At 41.1% G+C, this 25,231-nt stretch overlaps 1 protein-coding gene across 1 annotated transcript in view; it reads right to left on the bottom strand.

The window, feature by feature from the left end:
- The window catches only part of COL4A1 (collagen type IV alpha 1), an 81,045-nt gene that overhangs the window by 31,868 nt on the left and 23,946 nt on the right, over positions 1-25,231 (bottom strand). The window contains exons 3-26 of the mRNA XM_006770707.1: positions 23,328-23,417; positions 23,121-23,165; positions 22,122-22,166; positions 21,951-22,013; positions 21,416-21,469; positions 21,231-21,257; positions 20,112-20,195; positions 19,963-20,025; positions 18,654-18,689; positions 18,077-18,118; positions 16,684-16,770; positions 16,169-16,195; positions 15,953-16,003; positions 14,872-14,916; positions 14,734-14,787; positions 12,485-12,526; positions 10,528-10,612; positions 10,132-10,167; positions 9,276-9,440; positions 8,334-8,429; positions 6,034-6,117; positions 5,154-5,224; positions 570-761; positions 129-138 (exon numbers count right to left, since the gene is read on the bottom strand). Coding sequence (XP_006770770.1) covers positions 129-138; positions 570-761; positions 5,154-5,224; positions 6,034-6,117; positions 8,334-8,429; positions 9,276-9,440; positions 10,132-10,167; positions 10,528-10,612; positions 12,485-12,526; positions 14,734-14,787; positions 14,872-14,916; positions 15,953-16,003; positions 16,169-16,195; positions 16,684-16,770; positions 18,077-18,118; positions 18,654-18,689; positions 19,963-20,025; positions 20,112-20,195; positions 21,231-21,257; positions 21,416-21,469; positions 21,951-22,013; positions 22,122-22,166; positions 23,121-23,165; positions 23,328-23,417 — 1,594 coding nt within the window. The remainder of the gene's footprint in view (positions 1-128; positions 139-569; positions 762-5,153; positions 5,225-6,033; positions 6,118-8,333; positions 8,430-9,275; positions 9,441-10,131; positions 10,168-10,527; positions 10,613-12,484; positions 12,527-14,733; positions 14,788-14,871; positions 14,917-15,952; positions 16,004-16,168; positions 16,196-16,683; positions 16,771-18,076; positions 18,119-18,653; positions 18,690-19,962; positions 20,026-20,111; positions 20,196-21,230; positions 21,258-21,415; positions 21,470-21,950; positions 22,014-22,121; positions 22,167-23,120; positions 23,166-23,327; positions 23,418-25,231) is intronic.

The following is a 25,231-nucleotide window of genomic DNA, read 5'->3' as shown; positions in this document are numbered from 1 at the left end:
ACCCTAAGATGAAACGAGAAAAAGAAATCTTATTAGAAGACATACCAACACTCCTGTCCATGTCACATTTTTACACACTCAGTAGTAAATAAGTACCAGGGTTTAACTGGCTTAAGCTGTTTATTTACTGTAACCCTTCTACAAAGATCAACTTGTTGTTAATAAATGAAACCAGCATTCTTTTCTCTAAGTTGAGTAATCATCCTCCCTCCCTTATCCTACATAAGGAGACACTTCAAAGAGTGAGGCATTTATATCTGGAATCTTCTTATAAAAGATGACCTGAACACCATTCACTTGAAACTTCACCACCCTTCTGACATGAGAAAATCTTTTCAGTTCCCCCCAATACATCAGAAGACAATGATCCATTATTATCTCATTATCAAGTCAACATCATCAACACCATCAGCATAGGTTTACAGGCGAGTTTTCCCATGAACCATGAAACAAGTTCACTTATGACAATTAGCATTTAAGTAAGAATATGTAAATATGATACAAATTATTCTCATTATTTGTATGGCCATTTGTACAGTGCATGTTCAGAGTCTGGAAATAAAACATACCGGGGAGCCTTTGGGGCCGGGCAGACCTGGATGTCCATCTCTTCCAGGAGACCCTGATCTGCCTGGCATGCCGGGTTGTCCTGGGAAACCTGGGTCTCCTTTGTCACCTTTGAGTCGCATGTCGAAGTAAATCTCACCAGGCTCTCCCTTGGCTCCTGGCTGGCCCATCAGCCCTGGTGAACCTTGAGGGCCCTACAAGGACAAAGCTTTATGACACCCCTGGAGACATTCATCCATGGAACACACAAGCATGGCTGGTTACACAGTTCATACGAAATCAAGAAGCAACCTCCTTGAAAATGGTGACGTGTTTAGATTTCCTCATTCATTTACTAGAAGCCATCCAATAGCTATGACAAAGCCCTGATCTGACCTCACTTCTTGTAAACACTTCAAATATTCCTTTTAGGGATTCTGAACAGAGACTGGAATACAAGTGGGGGAATAATGGTGTGGCACTGGGTACCCAGCTCGTGGAATGGTTCTTAGGTAGCTTTCTTGCCCCTTACAACTGTTAAACATTCACAAGAACATTTTAGCAACTGTTGGAGGGCAATGAATGTGTAAGGTCCTGGGCCCAGGAACTGGAGAAATGGCTTCTAGGTGGAGATGGTGGTTAAGAATCAATGAGGGCTGGGAAGAGCCATGTTTTCTCTAACTCTAGTCACTGTTGAAATTGTCCAGGTTTAAGCTTACACTCCAAATTCTGGAGAAGAGGTTTCCAGGGCACTGGGAAGACAGGAAACTCTGGGAAGGGAGTGCAACAGAATTGACTTTCCCAGGAGACAAACAGAACATTTTTCAGTTCCTGGAAAGTTAAATCTGCAAGGTATGCCCACACCCGTAGAGGGTTTCTCCACCAGCCACTCTGAGAGTTGGGGTTCACATGGAAAATAGCCAAGGTTGCAAATAATTGTCTCCCTAGCTTGTTCTCTTAGGCCTGGGAGAGAAATCTCTTTAGCCTCCCTGCTGACTTGGCAGAATTTAAAACTTGTCACAATTCATTTAACTTGAATTCTTTTTTATAAACTCCCTCTCAAGCAGTTCTTCGATATCTGTGAATCACACATATGCGTGTCTATGTGTAATATATATATATGTCTCAAAGGAAAGAATTGGAAGACAAAAGACATACCAAAATGCATACAATATTTAGATTTAAGAAGTGGCTACCATTTATTAAGTGCATACCATGTGTCCCAATCATTGATGTGTGTGTGTGTGTGTGTGTGTGTGTGTGTGTATTCTCTGATTCTTATCCCAACTCTGCAGGAAAAATATTCAAAGCACCTTTTAGCAGATGAGGGAGCTAATACTCAAGATAACAGCCAGAAAGTCTTATTTCTGGTTGTACTTTATCCCCACACCACATGAGCACTGAAGAATCAGATATTATCTCATAAAAGCTATCTCTACACAAATGTAGAGATGAGGCTGGCAGAGGTTCCGAGGCCTGCTCAGGTCAAACAAGTGGTAAATTTGGGACTAACCTAAATAGGGCTGAATCATTTTCCTGCCCATATTGCTTCCTCCGAGCTGAAACAAGCCAGCTAAGGAATGAGCAGCTGCTCTTTCAACACCAAAGATGGCAGTTGTACCTTCTTAGATGCACAACCAACACCATCCAGTGTGCTCCCAGAAGCCTGGAGAGTCAGCAACAAGTCTGCACTGTCCAATACTAGTTAAACATTTAAATTAAATAACATTAAAACTTCAGCTCCTTAGTCACACTAGCTACACTTCACAGACTCAATAGCCACCACTGATGAGTGGCTACCAAACTGAACAGCCCAGGCATAGACATCTCTATCATGGTAGAAAGTTCTCCTGGACAGACAGAGCTGGTTGGAACTGGCCCTGAGCTCGACGTGCCCCTTATAACAGAGGATACTTCATTCAGATGTACTTGGCAAAGGTAGAAGATGCTCAACCTATCTGCTCTTGTCCCAAGAATGGGAACTCTTTATCTCTACCAGCCACCTACTAGAAAGGTTAGCAGAGGGTCAAGGAAATTTCATTATCTAGTTGCAAGGTATTGTGGTATTTTGTAGCTTTTTCCCTTGGGTTAATATTAGCTCCTACGCATCCTTAAACCTCAGCTAAAGCTAGAGTCCTCTGTGAAACCTTTCCTGAATAGGTAGAGCTGCTTTTTCCCGTATCGCCATGGTGTAATGCATGGTTCTCATTGAAAAACTTGCTTTGTTTATTAGGAACTTTTGCTTGCACATCTGTCTTTATACTAGTCTTTCGGGGCTTTGAGAGCAGGACCAAGGCTTTCTATCTTTGTGTCCTTAATGTCTGCTACTAAGGAAATATTGGGGAAAGTATATGTTGAACTGGTAACATCCACCAATAAAAAATAAATACCAATGTAAGAAATTACTACCAATGTATATTTTTCTCAATCCAGAAGCATCATTATGTTATTTTACAGTGATTATTCAGAAATATAGTTTTCTAATACTGTGAGCAAAGGGTGAGAAAATATATTTTTTTAAAATAAAGATGACCTTGTTCACTATCATTCAAGGGAGGAATCTGGATTTTTTTGAAAAGGAACATCTATGACCCTAGGCTATCTCATGGGGTTACTTTGCCTCAGAACTTCTTAATCCTAAGCAATTCAAAGGTCTTTTGATCCACATCCCTTAAGATAAATATGGAGGAAATCAAGTAGCGCCTTGAAAATTTAGCACTGGCTGCACAAATACGAGAAGATCCGATGGCTGTGTGGTCTGCTTCTAAAAAGTGGTGCCACTGTGGGGAAGCCAGGAGGAGTTCATTTCAATTACTCACTCCCAGCAACCAGAGCCTGCCCCTGCAGCGTGGGCTTCCACATCTGTCAGGAGCCAGACTCTTGTGATCTGTCCTTCTTCCCCAAAATCAAACACTCAGCTTTTAAAATAACATGTCACCGAAGTGCCATCTACATTAAATGGAAACTCTGAGCACTTCATCACTTTCTGATTTTAATCTACACCCCGGTATACTCCATGGGTTCCTGAGTACCTCTTTTAGCCCCCAGCCAAATTTAACATAAGAACCACACTTTTGAGCTAGTTAAACCATACAGCCTCAAATAAAAGGAAAATTACTCTCTTCTAAATTAAATTATTTACCCATAAAACAATTTTTAGGCATTTTTCCCCATCTACAGAAAGCAGCTCCTGATGGGGAAGGCATAGGATTAAAATCTTTGTGGTACGTTTTCTTTACTTTCTTCTTTATCATGACTTCTACTCAACCATCCTTCTCTCTCATCTCCTTCCCCTTTATCCCTCTTTATTAGATTTGAGGCTGGAGAAATGGATGTCTGGACTAGGTTTCGGGCACAGTGGAGGCAGGAAGAATTCCAGAAAGGCCAAGTAGATAAAGACTACGTCCAGAGGTTAAAAGCATCCTTTACTGCTGCCTTCAAAGTTTTTCCGCCTTTGATCGCCACCACAGCCAGGGCTTCCCAGCGATGGGAGCTTCTAATGGATTTAGAAATATTTTCAACAATTGCAACTTCTAACTTATCTCCCCAGGCCCAGGGAAGCTCTGGAAAGCAGGATCTCAAGATCCAACTTCAAAAGGAGAAAACTATTGCTAAATCCCAGCTGTTCCATTCCCATTTCAACTCCTTTTTACCCTGACCCGCCTTTATAGAAGCATCCTGTAATATTTTTTCTTAAAGATGAATGTTAAAGTGCTACAACAAAAAAGAATAATGCTAAAGACTTGAGGTTCAATTTATGACAAAAGGAAAGGGAAAATGGGAATGAACGTAATTTGTAGGAACTAGTTAATGCTTACAGAACTTATAAGAACCAAGAAAATATGAAGAGAACAATCTCCTAAGGTTCAAAAGCTTTAGACATTAAGCTGATTATATGAAATAAAATAATGTCCTTCAATAGTTAAGATTATTACTATTCTTTTCAATGGCTTCTTTTAAAACAAACTAGAAGAGCTAAGAAGCTGTTATTTTGATTAACTGAAAGGTTTCACATCCATATGATTGAGGTATTTCATTTTAGATATAAAAAAGCATCTTTAAAATAGAGTTCGGTGTTAGGAATTTTCAAAATATGTATCTGTTAGAAGAAGAATAAAAAATATTTCAAATCCCTAGAAGTACACAGGCCAGTTTCCCTCCTTCTCTCCCTAGAAACTATTGGTGCTAAACTTATCCATGAACATAAGTTTGTAGATTATTTAGAATGATAAGCAATAATTGTGCAGAAGGACAATTCAACTCAACAATGTCACTGCTAAGAGGTAACCCTTGGTGGCATCATTTGTTTCAAGAATTCCCAGAGACCCTGCGGGAAAGGGACACACCAGCACTCGGCTGCACCTGGACACAGGTACATGGCAATTGAATTCTGACCAGGTGAGAAGAAGGGCAGTTGAGATGCTGGTTCTGGATTCCAACAGTCCTGCTCATTCTCAGGGGAATGAGTGAATAGGAACACAGGGAGTAATTCTAGACTGCTGGACCAAGAGATACTTTTACCAGCTCCCAAATACGACAGACACGTATTGCAAGTGTAAAAATATGCACCTTCTAATATGGACATGAACTCAGACAGGCATACTCACAGGCAATCCTTCCAGACCGTCCCTGCCAGGTAGACCTTTCTCGCCCTTGGCCCCTGGCTGCCCCGGGAAACCTTTCATAAAAGACAGAGAAAAAATTACAGCACATTATTGATGAGATACTCTCTAATTACTCAAAAGCTTTTTAAATTTTTTTGAGACTTAAAAGAACAAAAATAAAAGATTCAAGGTACAAAGGTCTTTACACAAAATGAATGATGTTTTAAGAACCTCAAAAAGTAATAATGAGCCAGGCCATGGTGGCTCAGTGGTTGAGGGTCAACCTATGAACCAGGAGGTCATGGTTCGATTCCTGGTCAGGGCACATGCCTGGGTTGTGAGCTTGATCCCCAGTATGGAGCAAGTAGGAGGCAGCCAATCAATGATTCTCTCTCATCACTGATGTTTCTAACTCTCTCTCCCTCTACCTTTCTCTCTGAAATCAATAAAAATATGTATTTTTTTAAAAAAAGAAAGTAATAATGAAAATGCTCAAGATGAGCTCAGAAAGGGAAAAGTGACCCCAAATGCATAAAGGTAACAGTGAAGTGGGATGGCTCTGAATCACCCCGCCCCAGATCACTTCCCATAACAACATTCAGTTAATTTCTTTTGAGATAACGAAATTTGCAGAGCTGAGTAAGCCATATGTTGCTATCCTTTTATCAGGACATTTTAATGACAGTGAATTTATAGGACATCTTGATAATTTTCAACAAAGTGGACACATCCCGGAAGTTGAGCATAACAGTCTCATTATTATGCTTTAGTTCTGACTGCAGAAAATCAGGTCTCTTGTGGAGTTAAGATACGTCTCCCTGTGAAGGTTCCAGCCCATTGAAGCAAATTCTGACCTGGTCCCTTTCACATTTGGGGGTCTTACCTCTATCTCCTGGGGGCCCCTGTGGCCCGGGGGGTCCACGAAGTCCTGTTGTGTCACAGACAAGGCAACCCTCTCCTTTTTGACCTAAAAAAGGAAACACAGGGTACTTTTATGTAATGCGTGAACAGAAGTCCCTGCAGTGTGGTGACAGAATAAAAGGCAAAGAAGGCCGTCATTTTAATAGTGACGCATCCAAATGTGTGCTTTCTCAATTACCTCACCCCTGCTCCAGACGCCTCTGCTAACCTGCTGTGTGTCCCTGTCACTGGGCACACATCACGGGTAACCACTTTCAAAAAAATCACTAAAAAGTGATCCAGAACTCAATTTTGCCCATCGGCCTGAAGTTTTGACTGCTACAATTTTGTCTCCCACTCTATAACTTCCCATTATTTTTTAGTATTTGTTGGTGAACTGTACATATCGCTCCTGGACTTAAACCCAGGTAACAAGCTGACAGATGATCACTGAGAAGAAGCCCCCAAAGCAAGACAAATAACTGACCTGACATTGAGATGGGAAAATAGAGAGATGGCAGGACAAAAAAATGGAAGGGAATGCCTTTCTTTGGAAATTTTAACTTCTTAGGTCCTGACTTTCAAACTAAGCTCAAAGGTCTTAGGGTATCCTAAACCTTAAAATGTCTGGGTTTCTAGGCACAAATCAGGTTTAATGCAGAGCAGAGTGCATGTGGAGACGCCCATGTTTGGAAGTCAGAGAGGCTGGTCCGCATCACCCTTGTGCCCTCGCCTGGATGGGCGCTCCCAGCCCCAGGGATGGCTAGTGCACACTCCTCTCCAGCAGGCCCCACAGTCAGGGACAGAAAAGGACCAATGCAGGCAGCCTCACGTCCCTGGGCTCTGGGCACGGTGCACTGCTTCGTTCTGAGTTCTTCCCAGGGGCAGAACAGCAGCCCAGCCATGGGACAGACACGAAGTGCAAGTCTGCTAACATCTCAGCTACGTTCTGGGCACCCTGGGTTCCATGGAAGTGTGCTGTGAGTCCAGGAGTGGACAGGGAGAGGCACTAGCACCGCAGTCTGGGTGGGCTGATGGTTCTTGAGCAGGAGCATGAAGACATGGAAGAAAGAGGCTACTCTTAGGATTCCAGAGACGGATAAACAAAATCACAGTACAGAGCACCGTCTGACCATTGGCTCTGTCATAAAATGTAGCAGCCCACCTCAGAAAGGGCTCCCTTCCTGGTAACTAGAGCGATTCGTTGAACGACAAATAACTCTAGATAAGCTAGATTACATTTTATTTTCAGTACAAACTGCACAACTCAACTGGTTCACTTTTCAGCTTTCTATGCCAGGAGACTGAGAGCTGGTTAGCATATTTCTTATTCCTTTAAACCAGTTTTATGGTTTTATTTTTACTATTCCTTTCTTTAGCAAGGCTAATTTTGCAAAGATACCTAAGAGGGCCGTAAAGAATCCATCCATCACCGGACACACCAGTGACTGGGGGAATCCCCACCCCAGCTCCAATGACTTCTGAGATCACTTCCATCTAAGGTTCTGTAACTTGCATGGCTGTCAAAATTCTAAGATTTAGCTGAAACTGTTCTCCATGAAGCATTTGTGTTTTAGACTTTTGAAGAGTAAAAATTCTTAGCAACCTAAAGCCAGAAATGGTACACAATGGGGTCGGTTTGGGGAGCAACCTCTTATTTGTTCTACACTTGGGTACTGAGAGGGATACACATATTGGAATATCCCTTGTTTATTAAACTCTAAGATAGGACTGTCGGTGCGGTGACATCCACTCTGTTTCCAAGATGGTGAAGGGATTATGATGTGTCCTGGGTTAGTGTTATAGCAAAAACTTGGGAAGAATAAAGATAAAATTGAGAGCACTGGGTAGAGACAGCTGGTCCATGATATTTGCTCACACTGATTATGGCTTAGATGGGTGGTGAGCATCCCAAGTATGCATTTGTGATTTGGCTTGAAACATGTGCCTCCTTTCAGAAGGGAACTCTCAAACTTTGAACTGAAAGGTCACAGTAAGACATCAGTCTGAGAGGTTCACCTGCCAGCCATGGAGAAGGCAGCAACTCTGACATCAGGGCCCTGACTCTTCATTGTCTCCCAGATGAGAGCTGCCTCTCAAATCCAACAACAGGAAAATCCCAGCAGAGTTGTAGGGAGGCACATCCTAGAATGGACTTTGCGGGGAGTTCAAATAAAGGCAGACTACATCCACGTCCACCTAAGCCAGTGAGTTTGCAGACATACTAGTATATTATAGGCCCTTGCACAATCATCATTTAAAAAAAAAAAAGTAATCTCTTACCTTTCTCTCCAACTTCACCCAACAATCCTGGTTGCCCTGGAATTCCAGGAGGACCCGGATCACCGATTGGTCCAGGCTGGCATTCCACTTGTCCATCTGAAATGGATTTTTAAAGTTATAGGATCATCCCTACCTAACTGAAGCTAGGTATTTCCACACTCTGTAATTCGATCTCTCCTAAATAACCAAACTGTCTGGGGGCTAATTGGTAAGTATTAGAAATCCAGCTTTAGTTTGCTCACAAACAGGACCAGCACACACAGCATCCATCCACCTCCTCAGCATCGCACACCATCACTTCTGAAACGTCTATTTCACAATTCTAAAACATGTCTCGTTAGCCCTGTCTTATATTTTATTTCATTGTTATCTTGCCAAGAACACACCATCATCCTTATTATACAGATTAAGAAATGGGGGCTCAAAAAAGTGAAGTGGTTTCCCCATCATCATACATCTGTGACATCACAGGGAAGACTTGAGCCACTTCTTACTTTTCCTAAGCAAACTTTCAGCAAAGCAATAATTATTTAAAGTTGCAGACTGTCCGTGGAAAAATGTCTCTAACTGATAGTTCCTATTCAATTCTGAGCATCATTTATGTGACTCTAGGTAAGCTAGAATACATTTTTTTTTCAGTACAAACTGCACAACTCAACTGGTTCACTTTTCAGCTTCAGACTCCAGGAGACTCAGATCTAGTTAATATATTTCTTATTCCTTTAAACCAGTTTTATGGTTTTATTTTTACCATTCTTTTCTGTAGCCAGGCTAATTTTGCAAAGACACGTAAGTGGGCCGCCAAGAATTCATCCATCACCGGACACACCTGCCTTCTGTACTGCATGTGAACTCAGGAGCTTCTCAAAGACCTGGGCCAGCCCTGCCCTGCAGCCTGTCCTCAAAGGGACACCACGTGAAATGGTCCCAGAGGGAGCTTACCTATGTAGGCTGGCGGTCCAGGAGGTCCGGGGCGCCCAGGAGGGCCCGGGAGTCCATCTCTTCCACTTGGTCCTGGCAAAGACGCCCCTGGATATCCTTTGTCACCTTTTTCTCCTCTTTCACCAGGGAAGCCGGGAGCACCAATCTGCCCAGGTATCGGGATGCCTGAAACCAGAACAAAACCTCACCTAAATAATCACAAGTTGAATGTCAAGCGCACAAACTAATTTTCTTAACTGTTGAAGGAAAAATGACCAGTGACCCTCACTAAAAGGGGAACTGCTGAAACAATTAAAACTGAATCATCTGGCAGGCTTCTCACCATGTAAATGCTGACAGTCAAATGCTTCCTACACATTAACTTCAAGGAAAAGATCAGAGTCAGGTAGAGTAGGTGTGACTCAACAAGAGACATGAACAGTCCCACCGGTTAAATACTTTTCTAGCTACATGCTAACCCAGCCGTGGGCAAACTACGGCCCGCGGGCCAGATCCGGCCCGTTTGAAATGAATAAAACTAAAAAAAGAAAAGACCGTACCCTTTTATGTAATGATGTTTACTTTGAATTTATATTAGTTCACACAAACACTCCATCCATGCTTCTGTTCCGGCCCTCCGGTCCAGGTTAAGAACCCATTGTGGCCCTCGAGTCAAAAAGTTTGCCCACCCCTGTAACCTGTCCCTTACAAAATGAACACCTTTCCCATGAACACATCTTGTTTTCATAACTAGAAAATGATGCTACAGAACTGTTAAACATTTTATGCAAATATCTAATGTACATGATAAAACGTTCAGAATGTAACCACAGAGAAGATTGACAGTATTCTTTAAAAATCAGTCCAAGGTGCTCACCTGGGGGGCCTGGCAGGCCTTGTTGTCCTGGGAAACCTAAAAAGAGAAAGAGTTGGACAGGCTGAGACTGGTGCACTCGTGATTGATGGTTTATATCTCTGTGCCCAGGAGTACCCACTGCCAAGGGAAACAGGGAGCCTGAACGCATGGAAATGCGGTGCCCCTGAAGCTACAGAGATGCCAGGAGAGGGGCCCCCGGATGGACAGTGTGACAATGAAACATGAGCTCGAGTGAGACTCGGTCACCACGCGGTCCTGCGAGGGATGCAGATGTTTTCAAGGTGCAAATGAGTGCAGGTTGAAAATGGAAGAAAGAGGAAGAGAGGATGAGAGAGACAGGGGGAGGAGGAGAATAATGCTGAGCAAGAGAGAGAAAGACAACGGAGAGCAACTTACCTTTGGGCCCTGGCTCTCCTCTCAACCCCGGAGGCCCTGGGAAGCCCCTCTCGCCTTTTTCTCCCAAGGGTCCTGTGCCGATCACCTGAATTACAGAACACGAGATTACCACGGGGCCTGGAAGGGGCTGGTGCTATAGATGAAGAAGCTAATGCTTGTCCTGTCATTGCATGAAATGCGAAAGAGAAGCAGTCATGGGGCAGGGGGAGCCAAAACATACAAAATAAATATTCCATAATGTCCTCCTGCAGAGAATCCACCAGGCAGGAGCTTTACCAATGAGGTAATGTTAGAAAAATATTAATTCCAAGGTTTAGGTTTGGAATTTCTAAATGTCCGTATAAGCCATAACGTGAGTAGTCTCCTTTAAAGAGTGCTAGCAGGACACCCTTACATTTCCTCTAACTGTTTGCAACAGAACACTCCAACTTTTTTACTGGAAGAGTTTTCTCCTTTCTTTTTTATTAAATGGTCCAAAGTGGGGACCTTCTTAAGGCCCTAAGGATGGAATGCAAAAAGAATGCACTTTTGCCTCGTTAAAAAAGGAATGAACTTACTCAATTCTAAATTACTAAAATTCAAAGAAAATGACTAAGTCAAATTACTTCATTATTAGTCTTAAAATATAATTCCTTTGTTGCAATTAAATTACTGGATATTATTAAAATCTGCTGATGAGGTTAAGCTAAAAACATTTGCGGGATCACAAATATGGAAAATGGAGTCATAAGTATATATGGAGAATTAAAAGAATTAAGAAAGCTTGAGAAGTTAAGCCCATGATCCTATGCCTGGAAATGTAGCTTAAGGAGAAATGACTCACCACCACCACCCATCGCCCCCATACACTCAGTCTCGCACACAATGGTTTTTACAACCATTCATCAACACGGTGCAATGGCAGAAAAGAGAATGGTAACATTTTCATCATTTTAAAAAAGCTTTGGGGATTCCCAGCTTGTGTAGCTCAGTGGGTGAGCATCAACTGATGAACCAGTTGATTCGATTCCTGATTCGATTCCTGGTCAGGGCACATGCCTGGGTTGCAGGCTCGATCCCCAGTGCGGGCATGCAGGTGGCAATTGATCAATGATTCTCTCTCATCATTGATGTTTCTATCTCTCCTCTCTTTCCTTTCTCTCCCTCTTCCTTCTCTCTGAAATCAATAAAAGTGTATTTTTAAAAAATAAAAAAGTTTTGGGGCAAAGTGGTTAAAATAATTATAGCAAAAGACTGACAAAATATTGAAAATGATCACTTGAAGATCACTTGAAAACATGAAGAATGTACTTTATTTTTTTTAAAAAAAAAAGTTACATACAGTGATTATAAGTATGTATAACTATGCATATGGACAAGGAGTAAAATGTTATTTACAAACGTGAAAACTGTTTTGCTGAGAGCAGTCAAATTGTGGATGATCTGTCCCTTTTGATAATGTTTTCCTCAATGGACCATTTCAATCAAAAAAGTTTCAGAGTAGCCGAAACCGGTTTGGCTCAGTGGATAGAGCATCGGCCTGCGGACTGAAAGGTCCCGGGTTCGATTCCGGTCAAGGGCATGTACCTGGGTTGCGGGCACATCCCCAGTAGGAGATGTGCAGGAGGCAGCTGATCGATGTTTCTCTCTCATCGATGTTTCTAACTCGCTATCTCTCTCCCTTCCTCTCTGTAAAAAATCAATAAAATATATTTAAAAAAAAAAAAAGTTTCAGAGTATGTGGCTACTATTCTTACCCACATGCAAAAATGATGAAAATTTAATAAAAAGTAAGACCCAAACTCCACACCATAAAAAATATAAAATTATTTGTTCAGATTGTACGCAGCCCCTTTCCATAAAAATGTCGGTCTAGGAATGCTGCAGAGCCTGTGGCCTGAGCAACTGCTTGGCCTCAACTCCTTTCCTTTCTTCATCTCAAAGGCTCTCCAGCCCAGCAAACATGACTCTTACTCACAATTCCAGGTGGGCCTGGAGGACCTGCTTCACCTTTGTCTCCCTACAAAAGAAAAAAAAAATAGCTTCAGCATTTTTTAACTAGAAAGAGTAGTGATCTTTCAGAAAGCAATTAAACTTTGCAAGAAATATTTTCCTCTCAATACCTCCCATCCCGATTAGCTTAAAGTGCTCTGTAATAACTGTAACAAAAGCAAATACATTTCATTTTGCTTTGCATAAGGGTGACATATGAGGATAAAAGTTTCTAGGAGACACTAATGGGAAGCCAATTAGTCACATGACAAACAAGCTCGCGGTTTTTGTTCTGTTGACTGTACGCTCCCTCAGAGAACTTTACCTGAAGAACTTTACAATCAGCAAAACATGAAGAATGTACTTTTTTTTTAAAAAAAAAAGTTACATACAGTGATTATAAATATGTATAACTATGCATATGGACCAGAAGTAAAATGTTGTTTGCAAAAATGAAAACTGTTTTGCTTAGAGCAGTGAAATTGTGTACTCATTTGTAAGCTGAATTTGTACACAGTGGTTTACAATAAAATGAAAACAAATGAAATAAAACGATATGAAAGATTCTGATTTCTTAGTATATTTTTCTTAAAGAAATCATTTTATTTGAGGTCTTTAGGTGTAAGAATGTCCAAATTTGCATTGGAAATCGTAATAAAGGATACTTATGGTTTTTTCTTTCCCCTTAAAATCCAACATTATTTAAAAACATTAAGTGGATAAATTCTGGTCACTTTGAGGCTTAATTTAATCCATATTAGATGAAAAAAACCCAAAATTAATTTTATACATTGTTCTTATATAAACATCGTAATACTTTTTAAAGTTTTAAGATATGCCATTATCCCATGAATGTACTTTTTTTCCTTTTAAACTAATGAATTAAATCAAATTGGCTGTTTTGGTTTTTCATAAATATGAGAAGAATTTTAGAAGTATTTGTGAAACTTAAAAAATATCTTAGCTAATATATCCCAAACATATTTACCTTTTAAATTCTACAAGATTGTACTTTCTCAAAAAATTAAAGCCTTTGTATAGAATTTCTCCCTTTGTCTCTGGCTTTGATAAGCAAACCTTGAGGTCCTTTCCCTAGTTTATCATTCATTGTTAGAGATAAACATTTCCAAATTACAGCTGGCCCTTGACTAATGCAGGGGTTAAGGGCAATGAACCCCACACACAGTCAAAAATCCATGTATAACTTTTGACTCCCCGAAAACTTACCTACTAATAGCCTACTGTTGAACCTTATCAATGACATGAACAGGGGATTATCACATATTTTGTATGTTATATGTACTATATGTTTTATTCTTACAATAAAGTAAGCTAGAGAAAAGAAAGTGTTATTAAGAAAATCATAAGGAAGAGAAAATACATTTACAGTTCTGTGTGTACTTATAGTTCTGTATGTACTTATTGGGGGGAAAAATCTACTTGTAAGTACACGCATGCATTTCAAATCCATATTGTTAAAGTGTCAACTATATTTCTATTTTAGTAGAAATGTGTATTACCTAGTCTCGTGATTAAAAGAAAACAATAAAGCAATGAGTTTTTTCTGTCTATCAGAATAACAAATATTTTTTAAAGTTTGATAACCAGCAGTTGCCAAATGAAAGGGCCCCAAACTGATAGAGGTGCCTTTCTGGGGGCAATTTGGGGGCACATGGCAAAAGCTTCCAAAAGAGTCTAAACATTGACCCCAAACATTATTTTTAGGAATTTATAACAGGGAAATGATCAGACCAGTGAACAAAAATAAGTTGTAATCATAAAAATGTAGAAGGGGCCTAAATACCAAGTAAAAGGCATGGACAATAAAAGAATAAATGTATAGCCCTAGCTCCCTAGCTGGTTTGGCTCAGCGGATAGAGCATTGGCCTGAGGACTCAAGGGCCCCAGGTTCAATTCCGGTCAAGGGCATGTACCTGGATTGTGGGCACATCCCCAGTAGGGGGCGTGCAAGAGGCAGCTGAATCAATGTTTCTCTCTCATAGATGTTTCTAACTCGTTATCCCTCTCCCTCTCCCTTCCTCTCTGAAAAAAAAAATCAATAAAATATATTTTTAAAAAAGAATAAATGGAAATCCTAGAGGTGGACCTGCCTGCACGCTCCCCGGCTGGGTGAGTAATGAGAGGAAGTGCTGGTAAAAGGGAGGCATGTCCTCAGGTGTCCTAGGAACGCGCTCCCTCCCTCCTCGCCGTCTGCTTCTGAGAGCCCCTATTTACCTTAAAGCCTGGTTGTCCTGGTTGTCCTGGGAACCCTGGGGGGCCGGGAAACCCCTAAAGGAAACAGGAGAGGCAACAACAATCGTCAGCTAGTGAAGGCCAACAGCTTCCTTTTAAAAACCACAGAGAAATACTTACTGGACTCCCCTTTTCTCCTTTTTCACCATCTTTCCCAGGCTTTCCCTGGACAGTAAAAATTTAAATATTAGTATTTCATCTCAATCACAGCAAATATGCTGCAACAACAAGGCTCTGATTCAAATGCAAGTTCTATGTCATCTCTCATAGGAAGCCTCTGTGTAAGCTGATGCCACGACAACAAGGAATAGAGTGTACACTGAATAACTATGAAAAAGTTACAACAGAAGAGGACTTTCCCATTTAAAAAAAATGGAGCCTGATTAGTTCTTCTAAGGTACCCTTACATTTGGCAGCATGGCTACCACCAGAGAAGGTTCCCTATTGGCAAGCGAGCATTTGGTAGCTGCTCTGCAGAGCATTGATTTTAGTGGAAGTTTTCCAGCATTATTTCTGGGGAACTATGAAAAAGTTACAACAGAAGAGGACTTTTCCATTTTAAAAAAATGGAGCCCGATTAGTTCCAAATCTTCTAAGGTACCCTTACATCTGGCAGCATAGCTACCACCAGAGAAGGTTCCCTATTGGCAAGCGAGCATTTGGTAGCTGCTCTGCAGAGCATTGATTTTAGTGGAAGTTTTCCAGCATTATTTCTGGGGAGAAACTGAAAACGCTCAGGCTACTGGAAACTGGGAGGGTGTCCTTTCACCAGGACTCTGGGGGTTGAGAAGCATCTGAGCATCTCCAGTCCAGGATGTGCACCTCGGATCTGGGTGGAGGTCCGAGCTGGCCTGGGAAGGTGGCAGCAAAGGGCACCAAGGGCTCTGAGCAAGTGGACAGTTGGCGATCAGTGGGAACCAATAGGTGGGCAGCTCTTCAGAGAGGCCCCCACCCAATGCCAGACTGTCTTGGGGTGTGAATAACAAAGGGCCTCAACCTTCTGGGACTTTTTTTCAAGTGATGACAGCTCTCCGTATTTCTACTCCCAAGGGCTTCAGAAAAGCCCTTCAGGAGAGGAAAGGGAGAAACCAGAAAACCCGTCCCAGTCTCTTCCATTCTCCTGTGTGCCTGAACCTGTGATTCTAGGAATGTAAGGAAAATGATTTACAATAGGAATAAAAAGACTCTTCAAAGAACTTACTCGGGGTCCTGGTTTTCCAGGTTCACCTTTCTCTCCATACCCTGGCACTCCCTTGGGGGGAAGGGAGAGGAGAGAGAGAGTTAGATTCATTCACACATTTAGGTAAAATATTAAGTTAAGTAAATATTACACTTAAAGTGAAATAAGCTTATAACTTAATTCCAATATGTTAATTTCCCACAAAATAATAATGATCAACAAGAATTTAGTACTTACCGGAGATCCAGGGTCACCTTTAATACCCTAAAAGAATTTTAAAGAAAGAGAGGTCGATCAGTACTATCTAATGGCTTTATCATTTTTATATGCGATATTGAACACGTGAAAGGAAAAAAGAAACCTTTTCCTGATATAGTAACAAAGAAATTTACATTGGTCTCCAGCGTTCACGTCCTCACCTTGACTGGATTATGGGTTTTAAAAGGGCAATTAATTATGCTTGATCCACAGCTGGTGTCCCTTCTGCTGATCCAGCTCATCCTCCACTGGGGTGGACTGAAAAAGCCCTCACTTGAGTGAGTAGGCCTCAAACCAGGCTTTCTCCTACCTAGGACCAGTTGCCTCGGCTTTCAGATGCCCATCTTTTACATGATGAATAGTCTATAAATCTGTTCTCCAGGTCAGGGGTGAACACAGCTGGAGAAACCCAATTTTGACACAGTTTCTCTTGATCCCCTGGAATTTATGCAAAATTAGCAAGACGACATTCGGTGGACAAAGTCATTTCATACCTTCTCTCCTTTAGTGACAAGTTCTCCTTTTTCTTCCCTTTGAGCCTCTCCTGACATTCCTGGAGGGCCAGTGACCCCCTGATCGCCCTGTTGATGCAAACATTGGGAACTAGTTAGGCAAAAAATAATTATATATTGAAAAAAAATGCAGAGGGGGCCTAAAATAAAACATCTATCTTAAAAGTGTTCTTACACTATTTTCTCATCTATCCTTGCCTTAGCAGAAAATGAAGTTTCAGTAGGAAGAGGGCACGATTAGGATCTAAAGCCAGGAGGAGACTTTCATCTTTCAGGGGTCACGAAAGCCACTGTCTTGAGTAATAGCAATGGAACCTGATCATCTATAGGACACATGTATGAACGCATGTATGTACAGACCATGCATACATAAACAAACAGCATATATGTGTGTATATATACACATACTAGGACACAGGTATACAAGCATATACATACTAGTATATACTGTCCAATTGCATTTTGATGTCCTGAAAAAGACACAAATTGCCTAATAGAGCCTGGGAAGAAAGGAGGTATCTTTAGGTAAACCAACAATACAAGAACCATCAAGAATTGTCTTCCTCAGCCATCCTAACTGCTGGGTACAACTGGAAGTACAGTGAGTCCCCAAATGAGTGAGTTCTAAAAAATTCAACTGTATAAATTCCAGGATTACTTTGTTGTATGTGAAGATTATGAAAAAAGTGGGCCAAAATTTGGGGTAGAAAGCAGAGGCCACCTGTCCAGGACACATCTGCCCATGCCTCGGTTGACTTGGGGCCCCCTGGTGGCCATTGTCTACAATGTCTTGACCATCCACAGAAAGAACTTTGTCCTGGCAGGCGCTGCCTTAATTCCAATAATCCCCTCTTGGTTAGTGCCCATTTCATTGGTGTGATTCAGGGGAACTGATGGAGAGATCACCAGAGAATCAGAGACCCATTGATGTTCTTCCTTCTTCCCAAGAGGGGGTTGCCTGCTCCGGTCCATGCCTCCCTGCCTCCATGGCTCATTTCCTCCCCATTTTGGTATGATGACCTTTGCTTTTGCAGGGTTCAGTACAGTTACACTATTAACAGTCAAGTCCTAAATTGGAGTCGTTTATAATAAAGTCTAGGTCTGGTCTTATCACTGCCTGAGAACATTTTGATTGAATTGCATATGTTCAATCAAGGGATTAATGGCTTCATTATATTCTCTGCGGATGAGATCACACATAGAGTTCAGTGACATTTAGCTGTGCATTTTAAGGAAGACACTAACAAACTCAAGAATGTGCAGAGAAAAGTAACTATGGGATAAGAGCCCAAGAGTAGGTCCAGAGGCAGAAACTCTATCATGCTTGGCACTGTAATTTTAAACATGAAAACTCCCCAAAGCAATATGTACTCACTTTTTCACCTTTTGGTCCTTGAAAACTTAAGCCCATTTGACCCTGTTGATTGAAAATTAGGCTTCCATTATTAGAGTTGTCTACTTTGCTCAAAAGTGTCTAACAAATATCATATAAAATGCAGTACGATAGTAGATTTAAGGCAATAGCTTTATCCCACAACCACCCTAAGATTTTCAATGAAGTTGTGATCATATTGTATTTAATGTCTATAAAAAGTTTCTAAAAGTATTATTGAAAAATAAATCTATAAAAGCCTTTTTTCTTAACTTTAGGTTTTTAAACTCTGGCTTTATAAGACTAAGGGGGAAAAATCAATGATTCCAAAATAATGACTAAGGGGTTGGTAGATGGAAAAAAGATCAATGGATGAAGAGATCAATCAAATAACCAATTGATAGGTTAGATAGATGGATGAATAGATGGATAGGTAGCTAGACAGATGTTAACTGTAGAGATAGGTAAAGAAGTTAGAATTTTCCAAAAATTTTTAACAGAGACTTAAACAATGAGCTATGACAATTTCATGACAGTCATATACTAATGCCAAAGAAAAACAAATGACACAAATCTTTACCTTTTCACCTGGAGGACCAGGAGGGCCAGGGGGACCCTAAAAGATAAAGCATTTTAATTAAATACAGTTTACAACCCTGGTAGACTTTAAATGCTTTTTTGTACAGAAATTATGTTACAATCCTACGGTTAAAATAATTTGTTAATTTTTTCCTGTGCTCTAGAAATGTAAAACTTTGAAAGTAACCAGAAACTAGTCTTCTATGATTATTAACAGGAATGTAAATACTTAAGAAATCTTTGGCACTGCCCTGTGGAATCCACTGATATAAGAACATGCCAGCTCACAGACAATGGATGAAATCACCAGCCAAACTCTCTATGATTCTACACTTTCCAGTTTGGAAATGATGTTTGTCTAATTTGGATATAATTTTTTATCTTAAAAAAAAGCTGAATGATTTCTTCCAGCAGGTAGACTATAATGAAGTCAAAAAAACTGTGTTTGCAACAAAATTTCAGAATGCTTTCTATAACCATTTAAAAAGGAAAAACTGGTGATTCTTTATGTACATAAAGAATGCCATCAGCACAGTAAGTCTAGTAACCATATGTTACTAGTCATTATTTACTTATAAATATTTCATACACTTACGAGAACATATAAGACATTTCATGTGCAGGAATGAGTATAAGAAGAGTTGTTGAATTTTACCCACCCTCAAAAAAGAGTAAATTTAAAAGATAAGCCTCAGAACTCTCAGGCAGGCTAGTGTGAGGATAACAAACAAAAAAGTGCATTATTCATTCCTGGAAAACATAAGTCTTGTTAGTATTAACTCTCTCATGATCCCAAATATGTATATGTGAGCAGATGACATCCCCTTTCTATTGAGAAGTACCAGCTGTGAGGGAGGCCAATGACAGTGATGAGCCTTCTGGGATGTTTTCTCTGGGTGCTCAGTTAGCACAGTCTTTGAAATACTGTGTAGCTTCTAGCCACCACCTGGTCTGTGTCCTTAGCCCCCAACAGAGCAGACCCACAAGTCCATCTCTAGGGCTGAATCTCCTTGTCCACCTTGAACTCAGCCTCTTCAGGCCATAGATCACTGGCATCGCTCACATAATGAAGATGTTGTCTGTTTGGGGGCGGTCTTGGCATGCAGTGGTATTATTATCCTGTTCCCACAGCTCTGGGAATGTGTGGACCATAAATGCAGCCAAATATTTTCATAAGAAATTCATCCACCCAACCCAAATCAAGGGAGATCGCCACTGTGTAAAGTTTTTGTTAAATGGTATTTGTTTTCACACCTCAAGAGAGTTGTTCTTCGAATGACTGCCTCAGGGAAACATCCCCCCAAACTTACTGGTGGTCCGGTATATCCTGGAGGGCCTACGGGACCTTGCATCCCTGGGAATCCTGGTGAACCCTACAATGTATTGAGAAAGAAAAGAATCAAAATGCAAACCAGGAGGAGATCTAGCATGGGATTATAGTGACTCAGCAAGTGCTTACTGGTATTCCTGGGGGTCCGGGAAATCCTCTTTCACCTTTTAGCAGCATCCCGGGCACGTGGCCCAGTATTTCACCAGGATCCCCCTATGTGACGAAAAACAAGACAAAGTCTTGAATACTGGTATTTGTGTAAAGAAACTTAAAACCTATCAAATATTAGACATGCATTACCGGTATGGAACTAGCCCATGTCTGGGGTTTAGACTCTCTCTAAGCTGGAAATATATAGATTGGCCATCTCCCCATTCATGCTACTCTCTTAATAACCAGTGTTCAGTGCTGCACAGTCAACTCAGCTGCAACCAGGACTGACTGTCTAGACGGCAAAGTGAAAGGATCAAGGACACTTCCATGGGACTGTCCCATACAGACACGAGAAATACTAGACCAGGACCCAGTCTCTGGTCAAGGGACTGTGTGACCATAGGCCATTCTGACAAAACAAGAACTGGATTTCAAGCAAAGTATTTCAGGATGAGCATTTTTATCAAAGCAGAGCACTTTTATGACGGTAAATGTCATGTGTTCATTTAGGCCACATACCGACGGGCCTACGCCCCACTGGGACATATAGGAAAATCAAGCTGAGAGGGGACCATGGATTGGCTCTGAATAAAGAGGTCGTGACACCAGGATTTAACTTAAGGCAACTGGGGGTCTTCCTGCCATAATTATGGAATGCATAATAGTGACTCCAGAGTATAGGCAACATGAAAAAGGGTTGTATACGTTGTATATAAGTCAAACCAGATAGATTAAATATGAGACCAACTTGAGTTCTTTTTGGTGGCCCTGTACTTATGTCCTATGGCTCTGGAAAAGGAGCATCCAAACTGAGATGTCTATGCAGGTAATTAATCTGAACTAGACTCGCATCTGTTAATATTTACACTGTGCTGCCTATTCCTGCTTATGTCCTATTAAGACAGTGTACTTATGTCTGAACTTTAGTTTCTAAAATTTAAGTAAATGCCTTATATACCCTTTTAATGGAACAGAGTTTAGACAAATGTGTCCATAGGCAATTGGCCCACCAAAGGGATTTAAAGTAAATTTACTCTCACACCATCTGTTTTCAACAGACTTCTGTAATGAATCCAATAAAGTAAAATAATGTACCTTCATTCCGGGTAACCCTGGTGGTCCCTGGGGGAAAAAAAGGTTAATATTAGTTCCACTTTTCTCAAAACATCACTAGGATTAAGATATAAGAGACAAAAAAAAGGCAGGCTAAGGAAAGGAAAGGAAAAGAGAGAAAGTCTAGTCAAAGAAAGAAATTCTGAGTTAAACAACCTCATACTCACAGGATTTCCAGCAAATCCAGGCAAACCAGGAGGTCCCAGGGGCCCTCGTTCACCCTGAGGGGACAGGAGACAGTCACTCAAGTACAAGTACCGGACAAGGCAGGTGGGACCTCATTCCAGACACCCTCGTCAGCTACGATGTCCTACCTCATTTGTTAATTAACATCATTTCTTAAAACTGTTTGTTGCAATCTATGTTACTGAGTGGTACTTCACAACAGAAGAGATATACTTGAAAATATAATTAATAGGGACAGGATTAAGAGCAGCATTTTCTTGTTTGATTTAGGAATAGATTATAGGTAAGAAATATAATATTTAAAGCAATTAGAGTAAAATTGTCCAAAAGAGAAAGTTGTAATTATATCATTCTTGAACATTAAATATGGGAAAACTGCATTTCCTAATCACATAAAGAAAGTGTTGAGACAAGCAGCTTTGCAGTGATGGCAACTGAACAGTTTGGCCTGACTTCTCAAGATGCAAAGTCAGGTGAACAGGCACAAAGGGAGAAAGGTCTCGGTTTTGAATTTACCTTTGTCCCGTTGCATCCTGGGATACCACGGGGACCTGGGGGACCGTCTTGTCCAGGAATACCCTGCAATTAATAAAGTGAAGAAGCAGCCAAAATTTAAAAACCACCTGATGATGCCATCACTCACATCAAATGTCTCATAAAGGAAGCAGGTGCACTTAATATACATACAGGAATTCCTGGGTTTCCAGGGTAACCGGATATTCCTGGGGGTCCCTGTAAGGATGGAAGTGAAAAGGTTTCCATGAGCATAGGGGAACCTCTTTCCCACCCATTGCACCCACCTAAAGGCATCTACCCTAATTGTTGGCATTCAGAACATTACACTGAGCAGACAGGGGCATCCTATCAGCGAGGCAGCTGAGAGCCCAGCCCAGGGAGGCAGGTACCCCAGGCTTTCCGAAGCAATTCTCCATGGGAAGCTGACTATGACTTCCTTCTAAAATCAAGGCTGCCCATATAACTCTGCCCTCATTTCCTTCTTCGTAATTTCTAGGTGAATAAATAGATAAACATCTACAAAATTCAAATTAAAAGCTCAAACCGTTGGGAAGAAGAATGCATGGGATAAATCAGCTCAATGGGGGGAAGAGACAAGTTGTTCCTAGTTGAAATAGGATCATGTCCATCACAGAGAGGTCCAAGGACAAATGCACCCACTGGTCACTGTCACACTCCCCTTCAGCAAGTACCAATAGCAGAATCAAACTTCCCATTTTACAGCGCAATTCGGTTTCTCTAATTTCGGGATTCCCGTCAAACATCTTTATTTTTGCATCTCTCAGGTATGGGAGTAGCCAAGAAGTGTGTGAAGAAGGAAGAGGAAGTTTAGCTCTGGAAATAGTCTCACTTCACTATTAAATGAAGACATTTTTCTCCCACGACTCCCCCAAATTCAAATATGTCTACAAGAATCCTTGAGGAAGGACAGATTGGGGGGAAACACAAGTGTGAAAGACAATGAACAACAGCTCCGCTTATGCACAGCACCAGTGGCAAGGACTGGAGGTCAAAAAACGATAAGCTATGGCTTATTTTAAGTTCTTATGACCTCCACACATGCTGTCTGTGCCCTGAGGACAGGCAGAGGGAGAGGGAGAGGAACAAAGAGAATGGAGAGGAAGGGAAGGAAGCCTCCACAGTCATTACCAACGTGACAATTATACTCACTCTTGTCCCTTTTGTTCCTGGCAGTCCTGGTTCTCCAGCATCTCCCTGGAGCAAAACAGAAAAACCATTATGACCACTCGTTGGGGGGTGGCGGGGTGGGGGGGAGAGACATATGTAATACCTTCAACAATAAAAACTTTTTTAAAAAAGAATATAGATTATTTCAATTCTACACCCTCACAGTTTTCATCACCCAGGTAAGCTTACCTTCTGTCCAGGTGGTCCCTGTGGCCCCTCAGGTCCTTGCATTCCTGGAAATCCAATGACACCTTGTAACCCTGGGAGGCCTCTTTCACCCTGAGGAGGAGAAAGGAGTTAATTATGAGACCCAATCAGATAAGATTTTGTTAGAAAAAGTAGGTGGGAAGAAATTGAAGAAACAAGTCAGGAATCAGTCTCTCTGAGCATCATCCAATAGTGCATAAGTTTACAGTGAGCATCTAAAAAGAGGTGCTGAAATGAATTCCTGTTTCAGGTTCTATCCACTGAGCCAAACCGGCGAGGGCCCAATCTTTCTATATACTGTATTCTAAGTGCTAAATAAGTTGTTGGATAAATAGATAGCTGGGATTACTTTTCACTGAATTGATTATAATCTCATCCAGTTAGTGGAATCTTCTTTGAACCAGTAGACCCAGCACTGAGATTTTGTGAGTAGACTATCAGTCAATTTTTTCCCCTAGGTGCCAGCAGGAGCTGGGCAGGCAGAGCTCACGGTGTGAGTTACAGCAGGATGCCAAGCCTTCCCCCTGCAATCAGAGGTCTGAAGATGGGCTTTCCTAAGTACCTATAAAAAGTGGGTTTGGGGTTTTTTTGTGGGGGTTTTTTTTTTTAAGTGTTTTTTGTTTGTTTGTTTTGTTTTTTGCAAAGGGTGGATCAAAGTTCAATTATGGTTTTTGCTCTTATAGAGCAAAAATAATGGGAAACATTATTTAAAAATAATAATGAATTTGGACTTTAATGCAATCTTACAATACAAAGGAGGCAGATTAAGCATCAGTGGTTAGTTAGCTGAGTTTTAAAAGCAGAGATTCCAGGCGGGATTTCAAACTGACAAGCTATGCCTTCACAACACAAACATTTACCAGGAGTTACTTAAAACTCTTTCATGGCTGCAAAAGGAGACAAAGCAAGAACTTTCAAAGTCGTCCTTCTTTCCAAACCACTCGGCCAGTCTGACACTTGCTGGTGAATGAACGGCCTGCTGCGCTTTTAGAAATGCGGAAATGTGGATCTGAACTTAGGACTACAGCCACTGGGCGTCCATGGGTCGTAGTTGTAATGCTAAGGTAGGTCAGGAGTCCAGAAACAGCGAGTAGAGATAATAGTTGATATAATAATAGATGGATTAAAGAAAAGTAAGCCCTATACTTTGGCACACCCCTTTGGACCATCAGTATCCAGAGAATCTACCAGAAAGAAGAGAGGCTGATATGTCAGAGCTGTCAGCATAGGATTTGACCAGAATGCGGGCTCCTCTTCCCCGAGGCCTGTGACAGCTGGGAAAGAAAAACATTCTCAGACCAAGACTTGATCAAAGGCGAAGCTACTCAAATAAACTCATTATTCACCTATAAGAATAATGAGATACAGCTGCAGAAAACCCCGATGACAGCAATATATGGCACCTCTTATCATATCAACCTCTTCCCTTTTATTCAGATGTGGGAAAACTCCACCCAGAATAGAACTGAACTGAACTGCAAACAACTGGCTTAAAAAAAAAAATTAATGGACATTGAATTGCATACCCCAAATAACCTGAGATAGGAAGGAAATGTGAGAGGCACGTCAACATAAAAGCTTTCTAATGCATCTGGTGGAGTATTTTTAGGACTTAGTTAATATTGGCGGTATCATTATGAGACCCAATGCAGATAAGATTTTTATAGTCCCCATTTTAATCATGGAATACATGGAGGCCCAGAGCCAAGACTGGCTGATTTCTACAAGTTTCTCATTGAGTCAGCTCAAAAAGCCAAAAATAGAAATGAGGTCAGCCTAAACTGGAGTCCATGTTTTTTCTAGGTCACTAGAGCAAGCTGGTTCCCAGCAAAATATGAAACAATTCACCGACATTAAGTTAGTCCCTTTTATGTCCATTCCACAGA

Source organism: Myotis davidii, unplaced genomic scaffold (assembly GCF_000327345.1).
Source record: "Myotis davidii unplaced genomic scaffold, ASM32734v1 scaffold242, whole genome shotgun sequence".
Taxonomy (NCBI): domain Eukaryota; kingdom Metazoa; phylum Chordata; class Mammalia; order Chiroptera; family Vespertilionidae; genus Myotis; species Myotis davidii.
This window is presented reverse-complemented; position numbering and strand designations above follow the sequence as displayed.